At 34.4% G+C, this 24,822-nt stretch overlaps 1 protein-coding gene and 1 pseudogene across 2 annotated transcripts in view; both read right to left on the bottom strand.

The window, feature by feature from the left end:
* The window catches only part of UBA6 (ubiquitin like modifier activating enzyme 6), a 63,457-nt gene that overhangs the window by 30,327 nt on the left and 8,308 nt on the right, over window positions 1-24,822 (bottom strand). The window contains exons 4-14 of the mRNA XM_084889783.1: window positions 24,321-24,349; window positions 20,413-20,507; window positions 19,017-19,128; window positions 16,730-16,810; window positions 13,868-13,990; window positions 11,667-11,790; window positions 8,737-8,840; window positions 7,256-7,318; window positions 6,444-6,520; window positions 4,838-4,904; window positions 3,191-3,334 (exon numbers count right to left, since the gene is read on the bottom strand). Coding sequence (XP_084745909.1) covers window positions 3,191-3,334; window positions 4,838-4,904; window positions 6,444-6,520; window positions 7,256-7,318; window positions 8,737-8,840; window positions 11,667-11,790; window positions 13,868-13,990; window positions 16,730-16,810; window positions 19,017-19,128; window positions 20,413-20,507; window positions 24,321-24,349 — 1,019 coding nt within the window. The remainder of the gene's footprint in view (window positions 1-3,190; window positions 3,335-4,837; window positions 4,905-6,443; window positions 6,521-7,255; window positions 7,319-8,736; window positions 8,841-11,666; window positions 11,791-13,867; window positions 13,991-16,729; window positions 16,811-19,016; window positions 19,129-20,412; window positions 20,508-24,320; window positions 24,350-24,822) is intronic.
* The window catches only part of LOC311625809 (jun dimerization protein 2-like), a 59,078-nt pseudogene continuing 35,123 nt past the window's right edge, over window positions 868-24,822 (bottom strand). The window contains exon 2 of the transcript XR_014797104.1: window positions 868-2,961. The product of XR_014797104.1 is annotated as a jun dimerization protein 2-like (transcript). The remainder of the gene's footprint in view (window positions 2,962-24,822) is intronic.

The raw sequence follows: 24,822 nt of genomic DNA, 5'->3' as shown, positions 1-24,822 counted from the left end.
TAAATCTGGTAAGTAATGAAAACAACCAAAGTTGCCACCCCAAAATATGGCTTTTGGGAAATTGATTTTAAGCTGGTAATTAAAGACTTAAAAAGGTCCTCTAACCCTCTCACTTTACCTGCCTAAAGGAATTCAAATAGAAAAACATGCTGAAAGGAAGGGAGCATAACTTTAGCAACATAAATGTAGCAACAAGGTAGGAATCTAGCAAAGCCTGTTTGGTGAACTTCCCTCTGTATCCAGCAAGACTGTTTACCACGTTTGATCTTTCTCATCAAACTATAAATTGCCTTTCCCTTTGAAATCCCAGGCCCCTACCTCCCTCTCTCCTTTGTCCAGATGGCATATAAGCCTCAACTGCCCAATGCCTCTTAGGAGTCTTAATTTCTTAATAGACACCTAGTACATGAAAATTCGTGACTTGGAGACAGGGGGTGTTGGGGGGTTCCTCAGCCCAGCCTGTACCCTCTTGCAATCTGGGACCCCTCAGGTGGGGTCCCTAGGTCTGGCCTGAGATCAGGATCAATTGGGGCTTTCCTTTCCCTGGCTGCAGGCAGCTGGCCCCACCCCTGCTGCTGTCACTGCTTGCCATCTGTGCAGTGCTGCTCCCCGCTCCTGTCACTGGTCACCTCCCTCTGCAGGAGACAGGCATGGGGTGCGATCGCTTGATGGCCTGGGTCTCCCTTTGCGAAGCAATTGCTGGCTGGCCTCGCACACCAGCCACAGTACCGCTGGCTAGTGGCCTGGGCCTCTCTCTGTGGGGCGACCGATGGCAGGGCCCCCAGATTGATCACCTCGCAGAGGGAGACCGGGAGGCCCCACCCACCAGCTGCAGCACTATGGACCCAGGTAGCTGGGACCTCCCTCTTTTTTTTAAAAGTAAGAGTAATGTTTACTGAGCGATACAGAACTGAGTACTAAGAAGGGTTTACCAGGATGAAAATGCACCGCACCCCTACCCTTGCCACCCGCAACACCCAGAGACTATAGTACTTAGAAGTTAAACACACCAGCCATAACTGCTGAATATCTGTTCTTAACAAACCATAGCAATTTATGCTATATGACATCAAATGATTTTAGAAATCCATTTATATATTGGTCGTATAAAATTTTTTTTTGTAAAAAAAAAGTGTTTTTTTTTTTTAAAAGCGAGTATAAAAAACACGTGTAATTGAAAGCCCTGCCAGGAGAGCCAGTCTGTAAACATTCAGAGAGTATGTGCTTTGCAAGGGCACCAGTGCCTTGTGCCCACAGCAATTCCAGCAGGCGGGCGAGGGTGCACCCTGTCACTCTAGGCAGGCTGGAGCTGGACTATGGTGGGTGGGTACAGCAGGGCCTGGCTTGCACTAGGATCAGGGTCAGGGCCAGGGATGGGGGCAAGCAGATTGCAGTTTCACTCTTGAGTTCCATACTCAGCCTAATTTTGGTTGCAACTCATGGCTTTTTCTGGCTGCTCAGAGGTCCTAGGGTGGGTGACCTGGTGGAGAGGCTGAAGAAGTGCCCACAGTTGGGTGTCTCTAGCCAGAATCTCTATCTTGCTTCCTGCAAGCCTGGCCCCAGGCAGAACAGACCTCCCTCCCTCCCCTTCCAGGACTATTTTGGTCTCAGTGCTTGGTCCTGGGTTTCATCAGGACCTGGGTTTCTTCCCCTGGTATGGCTAATCTGAGTTTCACAAAAAAGCCCATGTAATGCTGGCTGTGCTGAGCCTCATAGAAAGTTTTTCATGCAGCAAGGAAGAGCCCTCTGGGACCCTCCTCCTCTTCCCTTCCTCCTCCCAGCCCATGGTCACTTCTCAGCTGCTCCAGCAGTGGGTTGCCTTTTTAGTCGGGAGTCTTAAACGCTCTCAGTCCTGACGATGCAGGTGGGGCGATGCTGGATGAGCATCAGGATGAGGTGTGCTGCCGCTCCTGCTTCAGCTCCTCCATCTGGGTTTTCGGCTCTGCATTCATAAGCTCCAGCCACTCAGATTCCCGCTGCAGAAACTCCATTCACTCCTTCTTCTTGTTCCGGCATCAGGCTGCCAAAACTTTCTTTTCTCTGCGCCTTTTCCTTCACTCCTCTTTCTTGTGTAGCTCACTTTTCACAGGTTGAGGCTCAGTTTCACCTCCAGGAAGTGCAAAGGGGTGATCATGGGTCCAATGTTGTGGATGTCTGCATATTTCTGCTTCTCTGCAGCCAGGGCGGAGCCCTGGCAGAGAGTCCACAGTCATGGAAGGGTAGGGTATTTGCCCAGGCATCATAGCAGGAGTGGCAGTCCAGCCTTGCAGAAGTTGCGGGCAGAGGGTGCAATCCCAGAGCCTGGGCAGGCTGCAGGTGCCATGCCTGCTCAGGAGCCGCCGTGGCACCAGCCCTGCCCTGCAGCATCCATGTCACCAGCACCTTCTATCACAGCCGCCCAGCATCCCTCCTACAGGCTGTGGCGGGTGGCCTGGGTTTCTTTCTTTGAGGTGATAATTTGCAGGCTCTGCCTGCTGGCCTCATCGCTGGCCTAACTGCTGGCCTGACTACTTGATTGCCCCTAACCACTTGTCTGCCTACCTGATTGCCTCTAATTACTCTGCTTGCCTAATCACCCCTAGCTGCTCACCTGCCTGCCTGATCGCCCCTCACTGCTTGTTGGGGGTTCGGGCCAGCCCTGGCAAGGGGCCATGGTGGTTCTGGTCTCTGGTTGTTCCACTGTTTTGGTCACTGGGCTTTTATTATATAAGATGGAACCCCCTCAGGTACATCCTTGATTACTGTTTGATAAGTACCTACTCTACATTTATTTTCCAGCTTGAGGGATATTATGTCACTTATAATTGCATACACTATAGAGGAAATGAGCTAGGAAGTCATAATTTCAGAACAAGTTCAAGAGTCCTGAGAGCCCATGAATGTTAACCTAATATTATAGGAGACTAAATATTAAGGATAGAAAATTCACACCCTAACTCTCACAAATGAGGGGAACATATCCTAGAACGCAACTCTGGGTTATAATCCAATAGCCTCAATATATGTTAGCTCAATAAGAGTTTCAATCATAGATTTAAGTTTTGGTAGCATATTAGATCTCTCTCATGCATTGAAAATATTGTGAGGTTGCTTTTATAACATATTAATACTAAAATTCCTAACAGACATTCATTATATAGATAGATAATTCAGCCTTAAATTTAAAACAATATTAAAATACAGAACTAACCCACTGGCACAAAGGAGAAAACTTTCCTGTCACAGCTTTCAATACTTCTTGGCTGGCAACACCTCCTACTGCTGCAGCAAGTGGAGGTAAAAAGCCTTGAGCAGTCCAAGAGAGCCAACGCACAATGTCAGCATTTACTTCAGGCTGAAATATAAGCCAGGAAAGACAACAGTATTAACAGTATTCACATAGTACACTCAAAATTTCAATGACTTAATAATTTTTATAGCTAAACTTCAAAAGAAGCCACTCAGCTTCTCTAACTAAATAGTTTTAAAGTCCTGCCCAGTCTCTGTGAATCAGTGGATTAAGCTTTGTCCCAAGCAATGAAAGGTTACCAATATGATTCTGAGTCAGTCACATGACCAGGTTGCAGGCCTGACTCCCAGTTGGGGGTGTGCAGGAGGAGGCAAAATGTTGTTTTAAGATGTTTCCATCTCTCTCTTCCTCTCCTTTTCCTCTCTCTCTAAAAATCAATGAAAACATTAAAAGTTTTTAAGTCCTAAAAAAGTTCTATTCTTACAATAAAAGACCCAGTTGCATGTTAGTTTCCCAAGCAGTACATATTTCTCTTTACAGTACCTGCCATTTCTGTTTTCTTACTCGTTATGTGACACAAACACACGATTTAGAATTAAATGAAATATTTAACATCTATAGGTTTTGTTAAATAACAGTTCTGTGGTGTCTGTCAATAATTAGGAACAACCAGAATTTGTAAATAAGTTTTAATGAAAACTATGGAAAATCTTGAACAAAAACAAATGAAAATGATTCATATAAATGATGAGGAGCTGGCTATCAGTTTGTGCTCTAAGTAGTAAATAAAAAGAATATCTAAGAGTCTGTTTTTGTATTTATGATTGTTCATTTGTTTTTTTGTTTGATTTCTACATGAATGAAATCATAAGGATCTTAATCTCTTAGACATTTTTCTAACCACTCCATATGCAATAAAAGGGCTTTCATTTATGACTAGTGATTCACTGTTTTCAGTACACTTATTTTTTTCTTCTTTCTTTTAATTACATAAAATATGAGATATTATTCGTTCTAATGTTAAGTTCCATTTCTCCTTCATTTTTACAAATTAACAACAGAAACAACATAATTTTCAAATAACTGCACAAACATTGCTACATTTATATCTGCTACAATGAAACTGTTGGCCAGCAGGCACTAGCACTATAACATGAAAAAATCCATTTTCTAGGTGATATGTCCACATATGATATGCAAAATGCAATTGAGGGATATGAATAAATAACTTACAAAAGAGACAATTTATATATAGGAAAGCTAATGAGTTTATATAGCAGGTTACATATATTTGGTGAGTTAACAAACCAAGTAAATCAGAAGAAAAAATACTAATACTAAAAATAGACAGCAGTGGCAAATTTGAATTACTATATGCCACATACTGTTCAAGGTACCTTAAAAAATTAAATTATCTATTGTACACAAGAACTCTCTGAGGCATGTTAACATTTTATAAATTTATAAATTAAAGCAGAATGCAGCCAAGTAACTTGTCTCCTGTCAGAATCAATAAGTAGCAAAGCTTGGATTTGAAGGTTAATAAAATATTAATATATAGAACATTTATATGTTACATTTTGATAGCTGTTAACTTTCAAAACTCACCTTCTCTTCCAAAGTTTCCCTTATAGATGTTGCTAGTTTCAACAGCTCTTCTGAATCTTTTTTGCATCTAGGATTCAAAACAAAGCACCCAAATTCAGTTTTCTCAAATGCAATAAACAAAGATCATAATCAAATCTAAGATATATGTAAGAAAATGTGGAATTCTAACAGGTAGAAGCACAAGTGCTTTAGTGACATGAATACTGGCTCACAAATACATTACTTCAAAATCATGCTCACCTAAGAACAATACTTCTGACTTAATAGGCTAGAAAAATATTACATAATGGATTTCATAACTGAATTAATATCAGATTTTACAATTTAAAGAGTTGTAGCTTTTGAAGAATTAAAAATGGGAAAAGTCTTATTTAATGTAATTCCAATTTTATAAATTAATCTTTCTACTCTCACCAGGAAGTCATTAAAATATTTATATAGTTTGGGGTACGTACTGTTATTGCAATTTTAAGATGTTTAATTAGCTTTTAAATATTTTAAACTATAATCTCTGAAATACTGTCTACCCCCCCTCCCCCAATATTATATTAGAACATTTATTTAATTGTCATCTAATAATGTTCATAACATTTAAGGAAAATTTTCATTTTTTTTCCAACTAACAATGTTATACATGCTTCCATTTACTTCTAAATCTCTATAATCAAGAGCCAGGGTGTATGGACTGATCATGACCAAAGGCTGACTACTGAGGCTGCAGGCTGGTGACACAGCAGTGACTGCTGAGGGGGCTTTGAATCAGTCCTGGAAAGAGACCTGAAGAGAGAAGCAGGGGCTGATCTGTAGCGTCTGAGGCAGCTTTTAAACAGCACTAGTCTCTCTCTTTCCCTCAGAGCCTGGCCAGCAGCTGCCTCCATTTCTCTTCCAGCCTCCATTGGGGCTGCTGATCAGCCCTGCCTTTCTGATCAGGCCCTGTTGATAGGCTCAGAGACGCTGACTGGCATAGAAACTGACCAATTAGAACCAAATTGGCCAGCAAAGGAGGGCAGCTGGGGGCCAGATCAGGCCAGCAGGGAAGGGCAGTGGGGGACAAGATCAGACCAGCAGGGGAGGGCTGTTGGGGGCAAGATCAGGCCGGCAGGGGATGGCCTTTGGGGGAAACCAGGCTGGCAGGGGAGGGCAGTTGGGGGCGAGATCAGGTCGGCAAGGGAGGGTAGTTAGGGGTGATCAGGCAGGCAGAGGCAGTTAGGGGCAATCAAGCAGGCAGGCAGGTGAGCTGTAATGAGCCAGCAGTCCCAGATTGCGAAAGGGATGTCCAACTGCTAGGTTGGCCAATCCTGATCAGGCCTAAACCGGCAGTCAGACATCCCCCAAGGGGTCCCTGATTGGAGAGAGTGTAGGCTGGGTGCACAAATTTCCTGCACTGGGCCACTCATAATTATATAAAAATAATGTATCTTTTTCAACAAGTAAATGCAAATTGCATACTGTACCATTCTTGGTTTGGGTACTAAATTCACACACATGCATGCACTTTAAACAGTACACTTGAATTTAACTATAATTATAACATCAAATACGTTTTCATAAACTGAAATACTGTTTTATAACAAAGAAAAAAGTTATTTAAAACAAGGAATGTTACCCAATATTTGTCTTGCGACCATAATTCTCCTGAAACTGGCCCAAGGCAAGTATAGCTGTGTGAATCTCTAAAGGTGCCTATTTAGAACATTAAAAAGAGGTCAATGTAACATGTGCCAGACACTGTGCTAATTCATTTTAAAATATAATCATTACAATAAATCAACTAGCTTTACACTATTATTAACAGAGGAGGGAGCTGAATCTTCCAGAAGTTAAATGACTTGACTTAATGGCAATAAAGTAATATTAAATAATAGATTTAAGTCTCAATCACAAATGGTATGACCAGTTTTTACTAAATTATCTATATGAAACTTAGAGTAATATCAACTAAACAAACGCATCAAAATATTTGTATAAGATCAATTTCTTTTTTCCTTATCAAAATTTACAAATTTGGAATCTGTCAATATTATTCTTTCCTTATCACAAATACGTTCACTGCTACAAAATTATATTCATTGATTTAAAAAAAAAATGCTTCCAAAACAGCAGCTATTATATGAACTCTACATGATTCAGAAAATCTTTTAATAAGAGTACCTTGCATAAATTATTAAAAACTGTCTTTTAACTATCAAAGCTAACATATCATTATAAAACTTTTTCCTATTATTTTAACATTTTTTCATGATATAAATTTCTGTTCTAATCATTGGAGGTCAACTTTATATATGTGAAACAATCTTTATCAAGAAAATCTTACAGAAAGTTATATACATGGTTACTTCATTTTAACTTTATAACCTCTTACCAATCCCAATCCCGCACTCTGCTGCCTCTCTTAAAACCTCCTAAGTGTTTACTTACCTCAGGTTTACTAAAATCTGCAATAAGGCACTTTGGGTTTTTTATCTGCTTCTCCAATGACTCCTAATAGAAACAAAACAAAACAATTACTCCCTTGCAAGTGAGTGATTACTTGACAAAATATACAGAGTACTAAGAGTAACGGAGCTTTCTAAAAAATCTGAAATAAATACCATTGGGCTACTAAAGTTCTTTTTTTTTTTTTTTTTTTTTTTTAAGTACTATTAAGAATAACTTATTCACTAATCCACTGAGCCAACATTGATAGAGCTACTAGGTCCAAATAAATTAAACAGGAAGCAGAATGATTTGATATTAAAGCCTACTTTCTACTTGAATACTGTCAATGCCATCTTGACCAGAAGCCTGGGCTACTAAGTTTTAGGTGAAATATAAAATAGCTCCTAATCTTCTTGTTACCCCCATCTTATTACCACACTTTTTTTTTTTTTTTAATGTTAAATGCAATCAGGCAACTTGACCCACATAATAAATTTGGGAAGAAATGGTAAAAATATTTGTATGTAATTGAAAAAAATATCTATTGTTTTTACTGAAAAGCTACCATATTTTTCTGGTATCAAGTTATCAAGACTTGTGATGACTGACAAGACCAGAAAACTCAAAATTACAAAGACCAAAACACCAAATAACCAACCAACCAACCAACCAAACAAAAACACACAAAAAAACAATACCCCCAGCCACCTACACAATCTGAAACTCACTTAAAGCATAAATATCGATTTAAAAATTGGGGACAGGAGCAAGAGAAAGTAAGGCAGGGGCAAATTTGACTAGTAGTAGTTATTTAATCTCTTTGTTGTTCTAACTTTGGCTTGAACAAAGCCTTGTAGAGGACTATAATTAATAATTCTGAAAAAGTAAAGGCAATCTCATTAAAACCATGAGAACTTATAAGAAAAAAAACAGAAATGTATTAGCTTATACTGAGAAGTGGGCTAAAGATTTAAGTGGCAAGAGACTCCTGAGTTTCTTGATAAAAGTAGCCTTTCTGTATTTAGATACTTAAATTTTCCTTTTCAATGCCAGATGATAGGAATTACTTTATTTTTCCAAAATATACACGGTTTCTTAAAATTTAAAAAAATATTGCATTTACTTTAAACATGTAAGTGAATAATAAAATACACACTGTTTCAATGCTTATTAAATCTTTCTGTTTCATCTTTTGTTTTAGTAAGCAATTTTAAGACATATAATTGACTCTCATGATTCACAAGGTTTAGTTCCCTCAATTATATGCATATGGTATTCTAGCTGTAAAGTTTTGATTGATACCAGCTTATTTCCTTAGATTGACACCATTTTCCTCAAAGTGGGTGCAAATTAAAAGAATAAAATCTGTTCAGGCTTTAAATTAAGTGTTTGGTTAACTGACAATTCATTTTATTATTTTTTTCTCTTCTGCCATTCTTCTTCTACAGAGAAATATTTTAAGCCGAAAAAGAAATACTTACAAAGTAAAATGTTTTAGGAGTCTTAACTTGGACAGCTATGCCTCCATGTAAATAAGGTTCCAGTCCTGTAGTATCACCAATGCTAAAAGAAAATGGTGATACCACTAAAAGAAAAAGAAAAAGGAAACCATTATTTATTGATATAAGTATTGAATTTGAAGGTTTATCAAGATGTTAATTTCCTATAACTTATAAAATTAAGATCCCAGTATAAATCTTTTTTTGGGAGGGGAGGGGGGAGAGGGGAGTATAGAGGTAGGAAGAAGTGTGGAGAGCTAGACAAACTATTTTTCCAATGTGAATTTAAGTACTTAAAAATAACTAAAAAAACTCAAAAAGGAAAAAAAATTAATGACAGGTGTTTATTAGCTATTTAAATATTTTATAAAGCCTCAATAATTAATAATATTGGTATTAGTTACACATAATTAATAATAATTAATATAGTATGGTACTAGCTCATGAATAGATAGGCAAACAGAATATATTAGAGAACTCAGAAATAGGCTCACAAGGGATACAATTAAGGAACTGGCACCTAAAACCAGTGAGGAAACGATAAGATTATTCAATAAAACTTTTGGGAAAAATGCCATCTGGCAAAATATCTATTCCAATTGGATAAATGTTTTATATGTCGAAGATGATAAGAAAAATATATTAAGAAAAAAGAATAGGAGAAAAATTTCTTCAAAACTTTGCAGTGAGGAAGGCTTTTCTAATAAAATAAAAATCATAAAAGAAAAAATTTTAAATTATTGGTTTTTACTATATACACATAGTAAAAACCAATCATAAGCAAAGTCAAATGCCAAGCTAGGGAAAAAATTGCAATTTATATATAAAAAAAACACTGACAGATATGCCTTATATTTTAGAATTCTAATGATTAAATAATGAACAACTCAAAAGGAAAAAGGGCAAATGATAGATGATTCACATTAAAGAACTAATAGCCCTAAAAGTTAAGAAAATGCACTTATCTCATTCATAATATGTAAAATGCAAATTTCAATTATACTGTGATACAATTCATTAAGTAATATGAAATAATATGAAGCCATTAAGAAAACTTAAAAAACAAAAAGAATGTTGTGTAATTTTTAATGTGAAAAGATCATGTAGTTATTTTGTTTAGAGAAAAGGCAAAGGGTAAATGGATAATATGATACATTGTATGTAAAAACATGAAAGAAAAGTCAGGAAGGACACATGATAAACTAAAAACCAGTGAATGGATGAGAACTGAGCGGAACTGCAGGTAGGCAGGAAAGTTTTCACTGTGAACATCTGATCTTTATTGTGTTTGAACAATTTATTTATTAAAAAAATTAAATGAAGTAAATAGTAAGTCCTTTCTCCCTACAAGTCTTAAATATATTAAGTAGAGAGATAAGATCAGCAGAATAAATATCAAACTTAGCTACTGTTATCTCTGGAGCAAGGAAGAGGCTTAAAATAGTACTCATTTTAAATATGTGTTATCTAGAATAACCATGTATTATTTTAACTATTTAAAAATGTTTTCCAAATAACAGAGAATTACCTTGGATGATTAAATACCAATTAATAAATGCTTAAAAAAAAGTTTTGTAAACAGTCACTTTATTTAAATATTCTATCTATGCCCTAAGAATTTTTGGAACAAAATGTGGGTTTTCTTTCTTTTCATTCCTTGATATTCCAGTGGCTCCTCCTTTTATATGTATCCTCAAGAGTCTTGATCCATTATCACAATCTACCAAGTCTTGGACCCAAAAATAACAAAAGATAATACTAAATGATCAGTTAAATCGTCATTTGCAAAAACAGACACTAATTCTTTAATACCAATGTAGTGAACCTGTACTGGTAATTTACATATTTAGATGGAGAGTGGGAAACAAAATCCAATAGTTTTGTTACTAAAGATGCATAAAAATATATCCAAAATTGTTTTTCTATAAAGAGTTTATAATAGGGTCTGATTTTCCTCTCCTAAGGATCCATTCTATAGTCATTGAAAGAAAAGTAATTCATTTACTAGTCTATACACTAATTACATAATTATACTTTCAAATGTCCTAAAGATAAAACTGAATTAGGGAGGGGAGTAGGAGAAGAAAGGGGTCCTAATATGAGATGACAGGAGATTTAACTTTGGGTGGTAGACACATGGTCCTATATACATATTTTTTAAATTAGTAATCCACACATGTAACCTGTATGTTCATGTAGACTTATGTCACCCCAATAAAATTTAAAATAATAACTTAAAAAAAAAAAAAAACACCCTGAATCACTCTCAGCTGGACAATTAGAAACTTGTTTGCTACAAGAAGTTTGGTGCTGTCTTTACATCTTAAATATGGCTGCAGGAAAATCACTCTCTATGAGACAATTGCCTCATCTTCGTCCACTGAAAAAACATCCTTTCTATTTCTTGCCAACAAACTCAGAAACTTGTCTGCAGCAACAACCATTCATTTCTTTATTCCAAGCAACTGAACAAAAACACCTATCTCACTTGAATATTTGATTTCCACCTCACTCCAGAAGCCTAAAACTGTATTCATTATCTTTTCTCTAAATCTTACTCCCTTTCTTGCATTCCCTAAGTGAATAAAAATGTTGCAAATGTTGGAACTTTTGTTCACCTATGAGATATATAATATATAAAGTTCCCTCCAAAATGTCTTAGGACTCTTGTTATCTCAACTCCCACTGCCAGCCCTGCCATAGTACATCTTTCAGTTCTTCTGTCTCTGCATATAGAAATAATCTTTTTACCACCTTCCTAAGTCAATCCAATCATCAAATATGAATCAAGAAACCTTGTCTCTGCTACTGTGGCACCAAAACTGGGTAGGTTTCTTGTTAAGCTTTTAAAGACTTATAAATATGCAGAATAATGAATAAGTATAAATGAATTAATAAAACAAATAACTTACCAGTTATCTGTTGTGTAGATCCATTTAAGCCTGTCATTCCATAAATTTCTCGAAATGTTAGAAATTGTCCTGTCTCAAGTTTGTGAGGATGATTTTCAAGGCAGGTGACAATGCCAGGATTAGCCTAAAAATAAGAGTAATATACTAACAAACAAGTTCAAGTATTACTCTTTTGCATACAAATTCCCAATCTCATACAAAAAAAATCATGTAATTATAAAATTCTCAGAAAAAGCCCCCAAAATTCCAAGCCATTCCTCTCTTCCCTTAGTAAAAGTAAGTCTTTAAATAAGTATAACAAAATAACGATCAATTTATTTTTTTTATGAATTTCTAAAATATAATTTTTATGCTTGGGGGAAATAGAGATTCCAGTAAGAGTTCCAACATTTTAAGCAAAGAAATACTGTGTAGTCCAGCCAGCTTCTCAGGATAAAAATAGAAATGAATTAGCATATTTCAGCAAAGAGGATGGATGAGACAGGTGAAAGGCAAAGTTTCTAATTGCACATAATTCTGCACACTACTTGACTAAAGTGATAATCTATATGAAATCGAACGAAATTATAATTTTCTCTCTCTTTCATAACAGTGTAGATTCTAAAATTTATGATCACAAAAATGTAGATAAAAGTAATGTGATATGGCTTTGTTAATATCTCATAAAGAATAGAATTGACAAGGAATTTATTAAGGAGAAACAATTCCTTGCAGATAATTTAAATGGGTACATTTATGATATTTTCTAATTCTTTACGGATAATTTCATATTTCCTGCTTTATTCTATAAAAGAAAAGACCAGTGCAATACAAGAATCCATAATCTTTCTTGGAGCTTAGGCTAATTATATGATACTCTCAGAGACAAACGAAAAACAACTACAGAAGATAAAAGGCTAAATAATAAACCATTTTGTTAATAAAGAGATACACAGAATTTTTCAATAAATTTTTCTTAAAAAAGGTAACATTACATTGGGTTAAAAAAATAAAGCATAAAGATAATGTACTATCAAAAGTACATTATCATTCACTTATATTGACTTCTTTGGCGCTTTTAATGTAAACTGATTATAAAAGATGTGAATGCAGTTAATAATTTAGGCTAAAAAGAGAAAAAAATGAATTATAATGATTTTTCCTTTATAGGGAATAAAAAAAATTAAGCTGATCAAATACCTTTTGATTTGAAGATTAGTTAATTCTTAAAACTCTTTTTTTTCTCCAAATAATGTTTTAGAAATATAACAGCTTTTGTCTATGATAATTTAAGTGTGCTTCTCTCTAGAGTTACTATGTTGGGCCAGGTGACTTATGACAAAGTTACATCTATGATCTGACACATGAACAATTCAATAAACATTGAATCACAGTGCATGTCCCATAGGAACATGACATAGAACAAAATTTATGACAGTGCCAGGCCAGGTTGTTCAGTTGGTTGGAATGTCATCCTGTACACCAAAAGGTTGAAGGTTTGATTCTGGGTCAGGGCACATACCTAGGTTTTGAATTTGATCCCTAGTGGGTGCATATGGGAGGCAACTGAGTGATGTTCCTCTCTCATATCGTTGTTTCTCTCTTTCCCACTCTTCCTCTCTTTCTAAAAATCAATAAAATCATATCCTCGAATGAAGATTAAAATAAAATGCTGGGAGAAGGAAGGCCTACTCTTGCATGAATTTTCGTGCATTGGGCCTCGGGTTGTTAAATAATTTTAGAAGGAATCAGGAATTCTCTTTTTAAAAAATATGTATTTTTATTGATTTCAGAGAGAGGGAGATAGAAACATCAATGATGAGAATCACTGATCGGCTGCCTTCTGCCTGCCCCCTACTGGGAATTGAGCATATGGCCTGACTGCTGCCTTCTGCCTGCCCCCTACTGGGAATTGAGCATATGGCCTGACTGGGAATATAACCATGAACTGTTGTTTCTTAGGTCCATACTCAACCACTGAGAAACATCGGCAAGGCAAGAGTACTCTTTTAATAATCTAACTTATATTTAGCTTTACATATAATACAATAAAGACATTAACAAAATCTCTCAGGAGTTACTTTAAAATCTTGTAAAACAACTAAAAAATATTGCATATTACAATATTTTGCTAATACCACCTTTAAAAAATATTCACATCAACTTAAAAAAATTAATCCTATGTGTATGTATACAATATATATATATATATACAATCATACTTGCGTTATATTTGAAATGAAGATTTCTTTTGGTTCTTCTCCTGTTGTATCTAAAACTTCAAATTCATCACCAAAATCACAAAACAACTGTGACCAAATTCCATGTATATCTGCACTAATGAACTGTAAAATGATAAAAACAAGTTCAAGCTTATCTGTTTGTATAAAAAAACAAAAACAAAAACAAAAAAACAGCTCAACTACTATCTTAGGCTCTTTTATGACAATTTCACTTATAATTAAGTATATCGTTTGGGATATAAAGTAAAACATGAATAGAATAAATTATTTTCCTGCAAATTGGTTCAGGAATCAAGAACTTTGCTATTTGGGACTTGATATCTAATGTTACAAAATTAGAAGCAACATTAGCACATCATCATTATACAATACATTTTATGATTTTTAGAGAACAAAAATTCCTACCTTGTCCTAATAGTTAAGCGTAGTATGTAAAAAGTAGATTATCTTGATTTCATGGTCTAGCAGGGAATTCTTACTTTACATTTCAGAAAAGAATGGTGTGTCCATTCACCAAAAACAGTAGTTAATGGAAAACAGAACAGAACTAAAAGCTGATAGTGGAGTCAACAGAAAAAGGGCTGAGCAACTGATGAAAGGTAAAAATGAGGTTCTTCAACAGAATCATAAATTATTTAAATTAATTTTTTATTATACTACACTCTTCTCTATTTTAAATCTGTACAAAAACTCTTTTCATGTTCAGTTATTTTTAGAGTTATTGATACTATCTTACTTGATCATGTACTGCCTTTACTGGTCAAAATAGTACATATAGCCAATTTTTATAATATTGAGTACAACTTATATATATTTAAGTTTAAAAGCTCAGACTGAAGGACAATTTCTTCCTTTGCAAAACAACTTTTGAAATGTAAATATACATATCAACTACATAAACAAGGATTTTAGTTTATAAACTACTATAATTATTTTATAAAACTTACGTGACCTATTATAAATTTACTGACCATTCCATGTCTTACTCATCTGTTTAAATTATGAACCATAGCACAAATGTGCAAAGTGTAAAAACGCTAATACCACAATCCGAAAGTACACCCATTTTATACAGTACAATTATGGCTTGGTGGCCATTTTAAACAGGATGAATAGCCTTTTCCAAAGAAACAAATGTCTCACTAAGGAGGGGGAATTAGCAATATGTATTCAATTGCAGAGAAGAATTTTCCATTTTCTCATCTAAATCTCTTTCCAATATTCCCAGTGTCAATACTACTTACCTAATAATGTGGACTAAAAGCTAAGTTATTCTTGATCATTCTTTCCCTCACAACTCACAACTCTCAAGTTCTGCTAGCCTCTTCTTTCTTTCTTCTTTCTTCCCTCCCCCTTCCTTCCTTCCTCCCTCCCGCCCACCCTCCCAACAAGTTCAATAACTCACAATCCTTATTTGCTCTTCTATTGAATAAGGCACCAATATTCTCACCTGGATTACTGCATTAGCCCCTTACTGGCCTACCTGCCTCTATTCTATTCATTATTCAATAGTGCTCTTTTTGGTTTCATGACCCCTTCATATTCCTAAAATTATTGAGGGCCCAAAGACCTTTTATTTATACCAGTTATACCTACTAATATCCACTGTGTTAGATATTAAAACTGATAAATTTTTAAAACCCAAGAACACACACACACACACACACACACACACACACACATAAACTCTGTATTAGCTGTCAGAGCAATGGTATCATTACACATCAAAGAGAACCAGAGTGAAAAATGCAAATAACATTTTAGTAATATGAAATTTTATGAAAGGGTCCTTGGACCACACTTTTAAAAACTACTGCTAGAGTCTTCTATCCATTCAGCACAACCAGAATGATCTTTTAAAAATATAAATTAAACCAAAACTTAGACATTCTTAACTTTGATCTATAAGAAAATGGTCTTCTAACTATTTCTCCAACCTAATCTTCCAGCATCTTTTACTCCTACTACTCTCTCCTCTTTAACCAAACTCCCATTCTGGTCCTGCTTGCTTCCTTCTGCTTTTCAAACACACCAAGTGAAGTTTTATACTTGCAAGTCTTTACACTTGCATTTTTCATTGCTTTGAATGCTCTTCCTCAGATATGTTCTTAGCTGGCTCTTTCTTATTATTCAGGGCTCTATTCAAATATAATCTCAGAGAAGATGTTCCCTTACATTCTGTCTAAGAGAACCAGCACTGGGCCCTATCCTAACTATTTACCTATTTCTTTTCTTCATAGGATCTGAAGTCTTACTTGTTTATTTTCATAAGTAGGAAAATCTATATGTTCTATTCACTAATGTATTCATAGTGTCTATAACTGTACATGTTTAATGAATTTGTTAAAAGAACCAATGTACCACCACCATACCATACTAAAGTTAGATGATGAATTAAATATTTATCATACTTTCTATTTCTAGTCTTTATTCTTCCTTAGTTTTGGTAATCTGTCTATATAAACCAAATTTAGATCTTAGTTTTAAAAATATGATACCAAATTTAAAGAGAAAAACATTACTGTGTTATTCTCATATAAAATGAGAGCTTGTATATACACCGTATTCTCCGGCGTATAAGATGACCCCTAATTTTACAGTTAAAACATAGGTTTAGGCCTATATTCGCTATATAAGACTACCCCCTACTTCCGAGGCAACACCAGTTCTTTTTTTAATAGACCGCCTCTGACTCTGGCCAATCTGAGCAGGCTTTTTACTAGAACACAGTGTCGTCTTATACGCCGGAAAATACGGAATCCAATAAAAAGCTAAAAATTTTAATAGTGCAAGTGTCCTTCCTTTGGTTAATAACACGTCATTATTAAGTGATGCTATTACCTTAATTGGAGGGCTCTGAGAACGACAAAAATCATTGATTTTCTTCTGCAATGGAAGTCTCATCTCAGTCAATACTACACACTGTTGAGGGGGAAAAAATATTAAAGAATAAAGAATACACAATTATTTTGCTAATGTACAACAACTAAATCAGAAGCATTTCAATTTATACTGAAAATACAATAGTATTCCAACCTAAAGTTATTATCTTCAGAGGTATGGAATAATAAAAGCAAAAACAACATAGATAAGGGAAAACCTATTCACATTAAATTCAATTACCATCATAGACTTCACAATTAGAAGCAAACTGTAATTTCCTCTGGTATTTATTCACTCCAATGATTAGAGTTTTTGTTTTATCTGTTACTGATGTGAAAATACAAACCTAGTTACCAGAATACTAATTTAAAGTATTTAGTTAGCCTAAAGGTTTAACAATAACATTTTTAAAGAGATATATTTGTTGGCTTAGATTTTTCTTACTTCAGAGATGTAACAGATTCACAATATAACTACTTCTGCTTAACTACAGTTAAGCTATGTGAAACTATGAAGTTCTGTAATAAATATCAAATTACAATTTTCAGTGCTTTATTTTTTATCATTACCCTGTGAGATAGAGATTTTATAAACAGATTTTATCATAATTGATAAAGGTCAAATATTTTTTTAGTCATTAGCAGAGCTAGACTTTTAGTCCAGAGCTTTCCTTGTTGCTGGTTTCCATGACTTATATTACTTAGTCTTACCACAAATATCCAGGTATTAATTTAGTGGCATACTTTCTAAAAGCAGATTATTTCTCCATGGGTCTCTCACTTTTCATGGATCTCACTAAGTATACCATGAATGCATACTTGTGCCATTTATCAGGATAGTATTTATCTCATACAACCTGAGGAATGAGGTAATGTCTCCCTCTGTGACAAAGAAGGAAACTTGCTTATTGCTTATTGTAAAACATTAAAACCAAGCTCAGTGTTCTCTCTTCTAAAGGAACCCACTACATGTGTCCTCTTGCACTTCACTAAAGAAGAAACAGGAAAATACAATACTCATACTTCTTACCATGCTCTGAAATGTAAAGTTTTTAAGTTTGTAACCCAAGAATCTCATGTATTCTTGCCAGTGTTCATCAAACAGTAACACATTAACTTAGCTTGTAAATAGGATAAAATCAATTCTACGTATAGCCCGTCTAGTGTGGCTTAATTGGTTGAGCATCATCCCATGTACCAAGAGGACACCAGTTTGATTCCAATCAAGGCATATGCCCAGGTTGCAGACTTGAACCGAAGTAGGGGACATGTGGGAGGCAGCTGATTGATGTTTTTCTCATCATTGATGATTTTCTGTCTCTCCCCCTTCCTCTCTCTCTAAAATCAATAAAAATATACTTAAAAATATTCTAACCGAGTATATATTGAATCTAACTTATTTCATCAATACTACAAAGTTCCTAGCCAGAGTTGGAGAATTGCTTCTTGTGGGGAAAAACTGACACATAAATGGTTACACAGTGCCTGAAGAAGAGCAGAAGAGAAACATAGGAGTATTTTTTTTCCCCTAGACAATGGGTAACACCATAATCTAATCGTAAGGAAAACCAGGGTAAATCTATTCCCTTTTAGAACAACCACAGTGTTTAGAATTTTTATTATTTAAGATTATTTTAAGTAGATTCCATGTTTTACTTTTCTGTAATTGGATTAGATACCACCTTTAACTCATGACCTTAGGAAGAGAAGAGTGTATTTTCCTGTTCCTTTACTTTGGGCTTAACTGTGACTTGCTTTGGCTAATGTACAATATTATTCAATGGAAGTAACACAGAGCTTGACATATACTTAGATGGTTGGTCTTGCCCCTCTGCATTTCTGCTACTGCCATGAGACCATGTGCTAGGTAGCCCCCTGATCCCAGAAGAGAGGCGTCTGGAGCAGAACCCAGACGTTGGAGTTCAAGTTCAATCTAGAATAGCTTAACTCCAACTGACATGCAAATACATAAGAAAGAAATGCATGTTGCTATAAACCACTACGTTTTGGGTAGATTTTTATGCACATTACTGTGAAAATAGCTGACGGATATAATTGCTTTGTCAGAAGTTGATAGGCCCTTTGCCTAAAATAAAGCATTAGAAATATATTATTCTAAAGGAAGTCTTATCCTGAAACTTTTTGTTCTGCTCGATAGAATAGATTAGATTAGTTATATCACATTAATACTTAATGATTTGCCTTGAAATCTGTCAATAATCTCCAATATTAAATGGTGCACTAACCTGGTATTTATCTAAGAAGGAGAGATCTGTGGTTTCATTTAAAGGAAGAGAAGATGATGTAACATGAACATATGGATTTAGTTCTGCAATATGTTGAAGAACAGCTTCAGCCCTTAAAAAAAGAATGAAAAAGAAATGACTTTTAGTATTCTTTGATTCTATATATTCAATCTCTCAAACTTGGACACTTTTACATCAGAGGAATATGAATGCCACAAAATTTCAACAGAAATTTAATAAACTATAGAAGAAAAAAGCTGAGACGTTTATATTTATAGATGACTATACAATCTTGAGATGTAGCATACTATTGTATTTCATAGTAAGACATAATCTCAAAGTGAACCTTTATAGTTTTAAGCTCCAAACTCTGTCTTTTAATGATTCAGAAATAATAAAGACTTCCTTTAACAATCTTTAAGAAATACATTCCTAGATAATAATGTGACTATATTAAAAATTTGACAAATATAAGTAATTAAGTAAGTATATGTCAATACTTATTTATCGATGGTAGTGTGACTTTATGGTGATGAGTTAAACAACTATTATTGAACCAGTGTTCTGAATACAGATAATATTCTAAGTAATTGCAAGAATAAAAAAAATGTCCTGCCCTAGCTGGTTTGGCTCAGTGGATATAATGTTGGTCTGCACACTGAAGGGTCCCAGGTTTGATTCTGGTCAAGGGCACGTGCCTGGGTTGTGGGCTTGACCCCTAGTAGGGAGTGTTAAGGAGGCAGCCAATCAATGATTTTCTCTCATCATTGATATTTCTATCTCTCTCTCTCCCTCTCTGAAATCAATAAAAAGGGATATATGCACCCCTATGTTCATAGCAGCACAATCTACAATAGCTAGGATTTGGAAACAGCCTAGGTGCCCGTCAGCAGACGATTGATAAAAAAACTATGGTATATCTACACAATGGAATACTATGCTGCCATAAAAAGAAGGAATTCTCATCATTTGCAGCAACCTGGATGGAATTGGAGAACATCATGCTGAGTAAAATAAGCCAGTCAATGAAAGAGAAACTCCACATGACCTCACTCATTTATGGATAATAAAGAACATTAAAAACTGATGAACCAAAAGATAGATATAGAGACGGTAAAGCAACAAGCAGACTGTCAAATTACAGCGGGGAGGGTAGGGAGATCTGGGGGAGATAAGAGATCAGCCGAAGGACTTGTATACATGCATATAAGTACAACCAATGGATACAAAACTCTGGGGAGGGTGGGTATGTATGGGAGGGGGCAGCAATGGTAAAATATGTACACAGATAATTTAATAAAAAAATAAAATAATAAAAAAATAAAATAAATGAAATCAATAAAAATATATTTTAAAAAATATTTCCTATGATAATACATCAAAATCTTATCTTCACCTGTTTCTCACATTAACAACATCATCTTCACGGAGAAAGAAGTTGGTTCCTAGATCCCATGCTTGGCATTCCTTTACATCATGAATTGTAAGTGCCTTCAAAAAAGGGAAAATATCTGTTAAATTCAAAATAGGACAAGGATGTTCACCGTCTACAATATTATTTACATTATATTAAAAATATTATCCTATAATTAAACAATAGAAGTAAAGCTTAAGAATTAAATTAGTTCTATTCACAGATGAAATGACTATACATATCAGAAAACCCAGAAAAGTAATAAAAAAACTATTTCCAACAGTAAGAGAATTAAAATTTTCTGAAAGTAGCAAGTTAGATAAATTATCACATAAATAAGCATTTCCAAATGTTCCATGTTCAAAATAAGTAAGATAATTGACCAACTATAAAAAAATGTTTGTGACTTGAATTACAGACCACAAATATTAATTTTTAAAAAGGAGGCATGGGTCCTGGCCAGGTGACAGCTCAGTTTGTAGGAGCACTGTCCTGTATACCAAAAAGATTGTGGGTCAGATCCCTGATCAGAGCGTGAACAGGAGGCAAGTGATTGATGTTTCTCTTACATTGATGTTTCTCTTTCTTTAAAGATCAATGAAAACATATTCTTGGGTGAGGATTTATTTTTTATTGACTTTTTAGGGAGGGAGAGAAAGAGAGAGAGATGTGAGAGATACATTTATTGGTTGTCTCCTATAAGTGCCTGATGAAGATTGAAGCCTCAACTCAGGCATGTGTCCTGACCAAAAAATCAACTCACGACCTTCCTATGTATGGGAGGATGTACTAACCAACTGAGCCACACTGGCCAGAGCCCTCCCTCAGGTGAAGATTTAAAAAAAAAAATTATATTAAAAAATAAAAAAGAAATGCATCTGGCCCTGTAAAATATTGAAGCGTGTTCAATCTTGCTCAAAAATGAAATATCTTTTCTCATTCTTTAGAATGGCATAAGTCCAAAAGTTTGACAACATACTCTATTGATAAGAATGAGATGAATCAGGGATTCTCAATATATCAGTGGTAGAAATGTTAGGCTGCACAACCTCAAAGGAAAAGAATTTTGCAATCTCTAGCAAAATGACATGTGCATTTATACTTTGATATAGCAATCCTGCCTTTAAAAATATATACCAAAGACACACTGGGAAAAATACAAAAAGATGTGGATAAGTATTAATTACAACACTATTTATAATAGCAAAAGACTGGAAATAAAACATCCATCAGTGAAGAAGTGGATATAATAATATATACTACATCGATAAAATGTATATCCATGCAGCTACTAAAAAAAGGAATATATGTAATTACCACTATAGGTTAAATCCAGAACATGCTATTAAATGATAAAAAACAAGATGGAGGAAAGTATGGCTCTTTATCTAAGAAAGGCAGGTAGGAATAAATTTTATATGTACAAACACATATAAAATTTTCACATTTATCTGTTTTGTTTATATTTAAAAACAGATGAAAAAAGGGGGTGAGCGAATAAGGAAAGGATAGTATACTGCAGTGTTTCCCAACCTTCTCTCATGATGAGAATCACCTGGTGGAGTTGTTAAACCACAGATTCCTGAATCCCAACTAAGAAGTGCTAAACTAGAATTTTTGAGAACATATAGGTAAAATTGCATACCTAACTTAGTGCTCTGTATATAAAATCTGTCTTAGAGCACTAGTTAAGTATACAATTTTACCTATATGTTCCCAAAAATTCTAGTTTAGCACTTCTTAGTTGGGATTCAGGAATCTGTGGTTTAACAACTCCACCAGGTGATTCTCATCATGAGAGAAGGTTGGGAAACACTGGATAAGGTACAAAGAAGCTAGACTTATCTGAATACACTTTGTTTTATAAAACTGACTTTGAATTATTTAAGTGTCACATAGTATTAATACTATGTTAAATAAAAAAGCAATTCCTAAAAACCCAAGCAAAATAAATAAATGGACAAAATTACTATTGAATTTGTTACATAACTACCCAAAGGAATGATTTAAAGTGACTAAAAAAAATCTTATTTTTTAAAAATTACTTAACTGTTTTTGGTAATAATCATATTGTTATTAATACTGGAATTGTTTTGCTAAAAAAAAACTTTGCAATCAAAGACTACTGGGTTTGCCAAAAGGACTCAAGAACTTGAAGAAGATCTGAACAAGCAAAGGTAAAACACTTTGAGCATCAATGAGAACAGCTACTATAATAGATCAAAACCTATCAAATCTGTGTTATCATATTCACACACACACACACACACACACACACACACACACACACGTTCACTGGCTACTGCTAGGGGATAATAGAAAAACCACTGATTTGAAAACTAGTAAATAAAGTGGAAAAATATCAAATATTTCTTCTGCTCTTCATATATGTACACTTCAGTGGAACCAAATATGTGATAAATGAAAAATTTTCTTTCTAAATATTATTCCAGCTAATAAATAAAGAAAAAAATGACAATTCGAATACCACTACCACTAATAAAATAATGAATCGAGGCAATAATCATTAATGGCTAGAAATAACCATAAAAAGAGAGACAATAAGAATATTATTTCCGCCTCAGGGGAGAACAAATTATCACCTGTGAAGTAGTGGTGACACAAGAATCAAATATGAATCTGACTGAATATACTACCAGTTTACAGGAAATACAGAAATAGAGGTATATGTGATGAATAATCTGGTTTCTTTAATAAATTGCAAGGGGAAAAAAAAAAACAGGGAAGCAAAATCTATAGATTAAAAGAAACCAAGTTTAGTGTGTGGACTTTAGTTGGATCTTGATTAGAACAAAATTTAAAAAATATGTATCTCAGAAGATAATTGGGAAAATTTGAACTTTAACTAGATATTTGATGATTGCGGTAAGCCTTTAAGATAGCCTCAATAATTCTCACTTCCTGGTATTTAGGTCTTTATGTAATTCCCTCCCCTTGAGTATATAAACTAGACCTGGTGACTTGCTTTTGAGGAATACAGCAGAGGGGACTGAATATCACTTTTGAGATTAGATTACAAAAGACTGGTCTGCTAGAACATTCCATTTCTTTTCTTCTTGCTAGCTTACCCTGATGAAGCAAATTGCCCTAATGAGAGGGCCACATGGCAAGGTATTGATTAACAGCCAGAAAGGAGCTGAGGTGAGAATGTGAAGTGGCACAACTTTGCCACTGAATCCTTTCAACAACTACCTGAGCCACCTTGGGAAGCATTTCCTTACCCGAGATGACTGCAGACACTGCCAGTATCTTGACTGAGCCTTGTTAGAGACCCTCAAACAGAAGAACCCACTAAGTTGTATCTGATTCCTAACTCACAGAATCTAAGATAGGTGCTCTTTAAGTTGCTAAGTTCTGGGATAATTTATTTTGCAGCAATAGATAACTAATATAGTGAAATTAAGAATCATTTTTTAGATGTGAAAATGGTATTGTAGTTATATTTTCAAAAGGGACCCTTATTTCTTAGAACTATATACTAAAATATTTAAGGAATGTATAATAGGAAGTCTGCGAGACTTATGCAAAAATAATTTTGTGGTTGGGGAAGGCACTGGGGAATGGGAAAAATATACATGAAAACAAATTAAAATTTGACTATGAGTTAATAATAGTAGCTGCATGATGGGTACACGGGGTTTTGTCAAAACTATTTTTTATTTTAATTTTAAAATTTTCTATAATAAAAAGTGTTTTGTTTTGTTTTTTTAAAGACTGAAGCATAGAATTAAAACAATTTTGCTATTAAATGAAAAAGCAATAATTAATTCAAAGTGTAAATAATATTACCACTACTGAGAAGCAAAAAAGAAATAAAAAAAAAAAGAGTTCATAACAAATAATTCTCTTTACCAAGGACATTTACTCACCTTAATTCCTGCAAGAACAAGATTCTTTGCTATAAAGAAAAATAAAAATAATAACTTAATATTAGTAATGTATAACAGATATGTCTTCATAGAGCTTCATCACATCTCTGTCTAAATTATTTTAACTTTTTTACTACTTAAGGAAATATATGTCCCTAAGAAGATATAGATTAACAACAACAACAAAATTTCCTTAATCATATCACACTGAGATAATTACTCTTAAAATCTTAGTGTATTCTTCCAAACATATCATTATAAATATACGTATATGTGGTCAACCATAATGAATTAACAAATACAGTGAATAACCACTAATGGCTATTAATATCACAAAGAGAACCAAGAGAGTCATCATTAGTTCTTTCTGGAAGACTATAACAGTACTGTGAAGTAGTCTTGCCAAAAGAATTAAACCTGATCAAGGTTTTAAATTTAATTTTCCTCACAAAAATAATACATCGGGAAGGTGTTAAATCTTTAAATTATGCTCAAAAGTGTC

Source organism: Pipistrellus hanaki (assembly GCF_964339955.1).
Source record: "Pipistrellus hanaki genome assembly, chromosome: 1".
Taxonomy (NCBI): Eukaryota; Metazoa; Chordata; class Mammalia; order Chiroptera; family Vespertilionidae; genus Pipistrellus; species Pipistrellus hanaki.
This window is presented reverse-complemented; position numbering and strand designations above follow the sequence as displayed.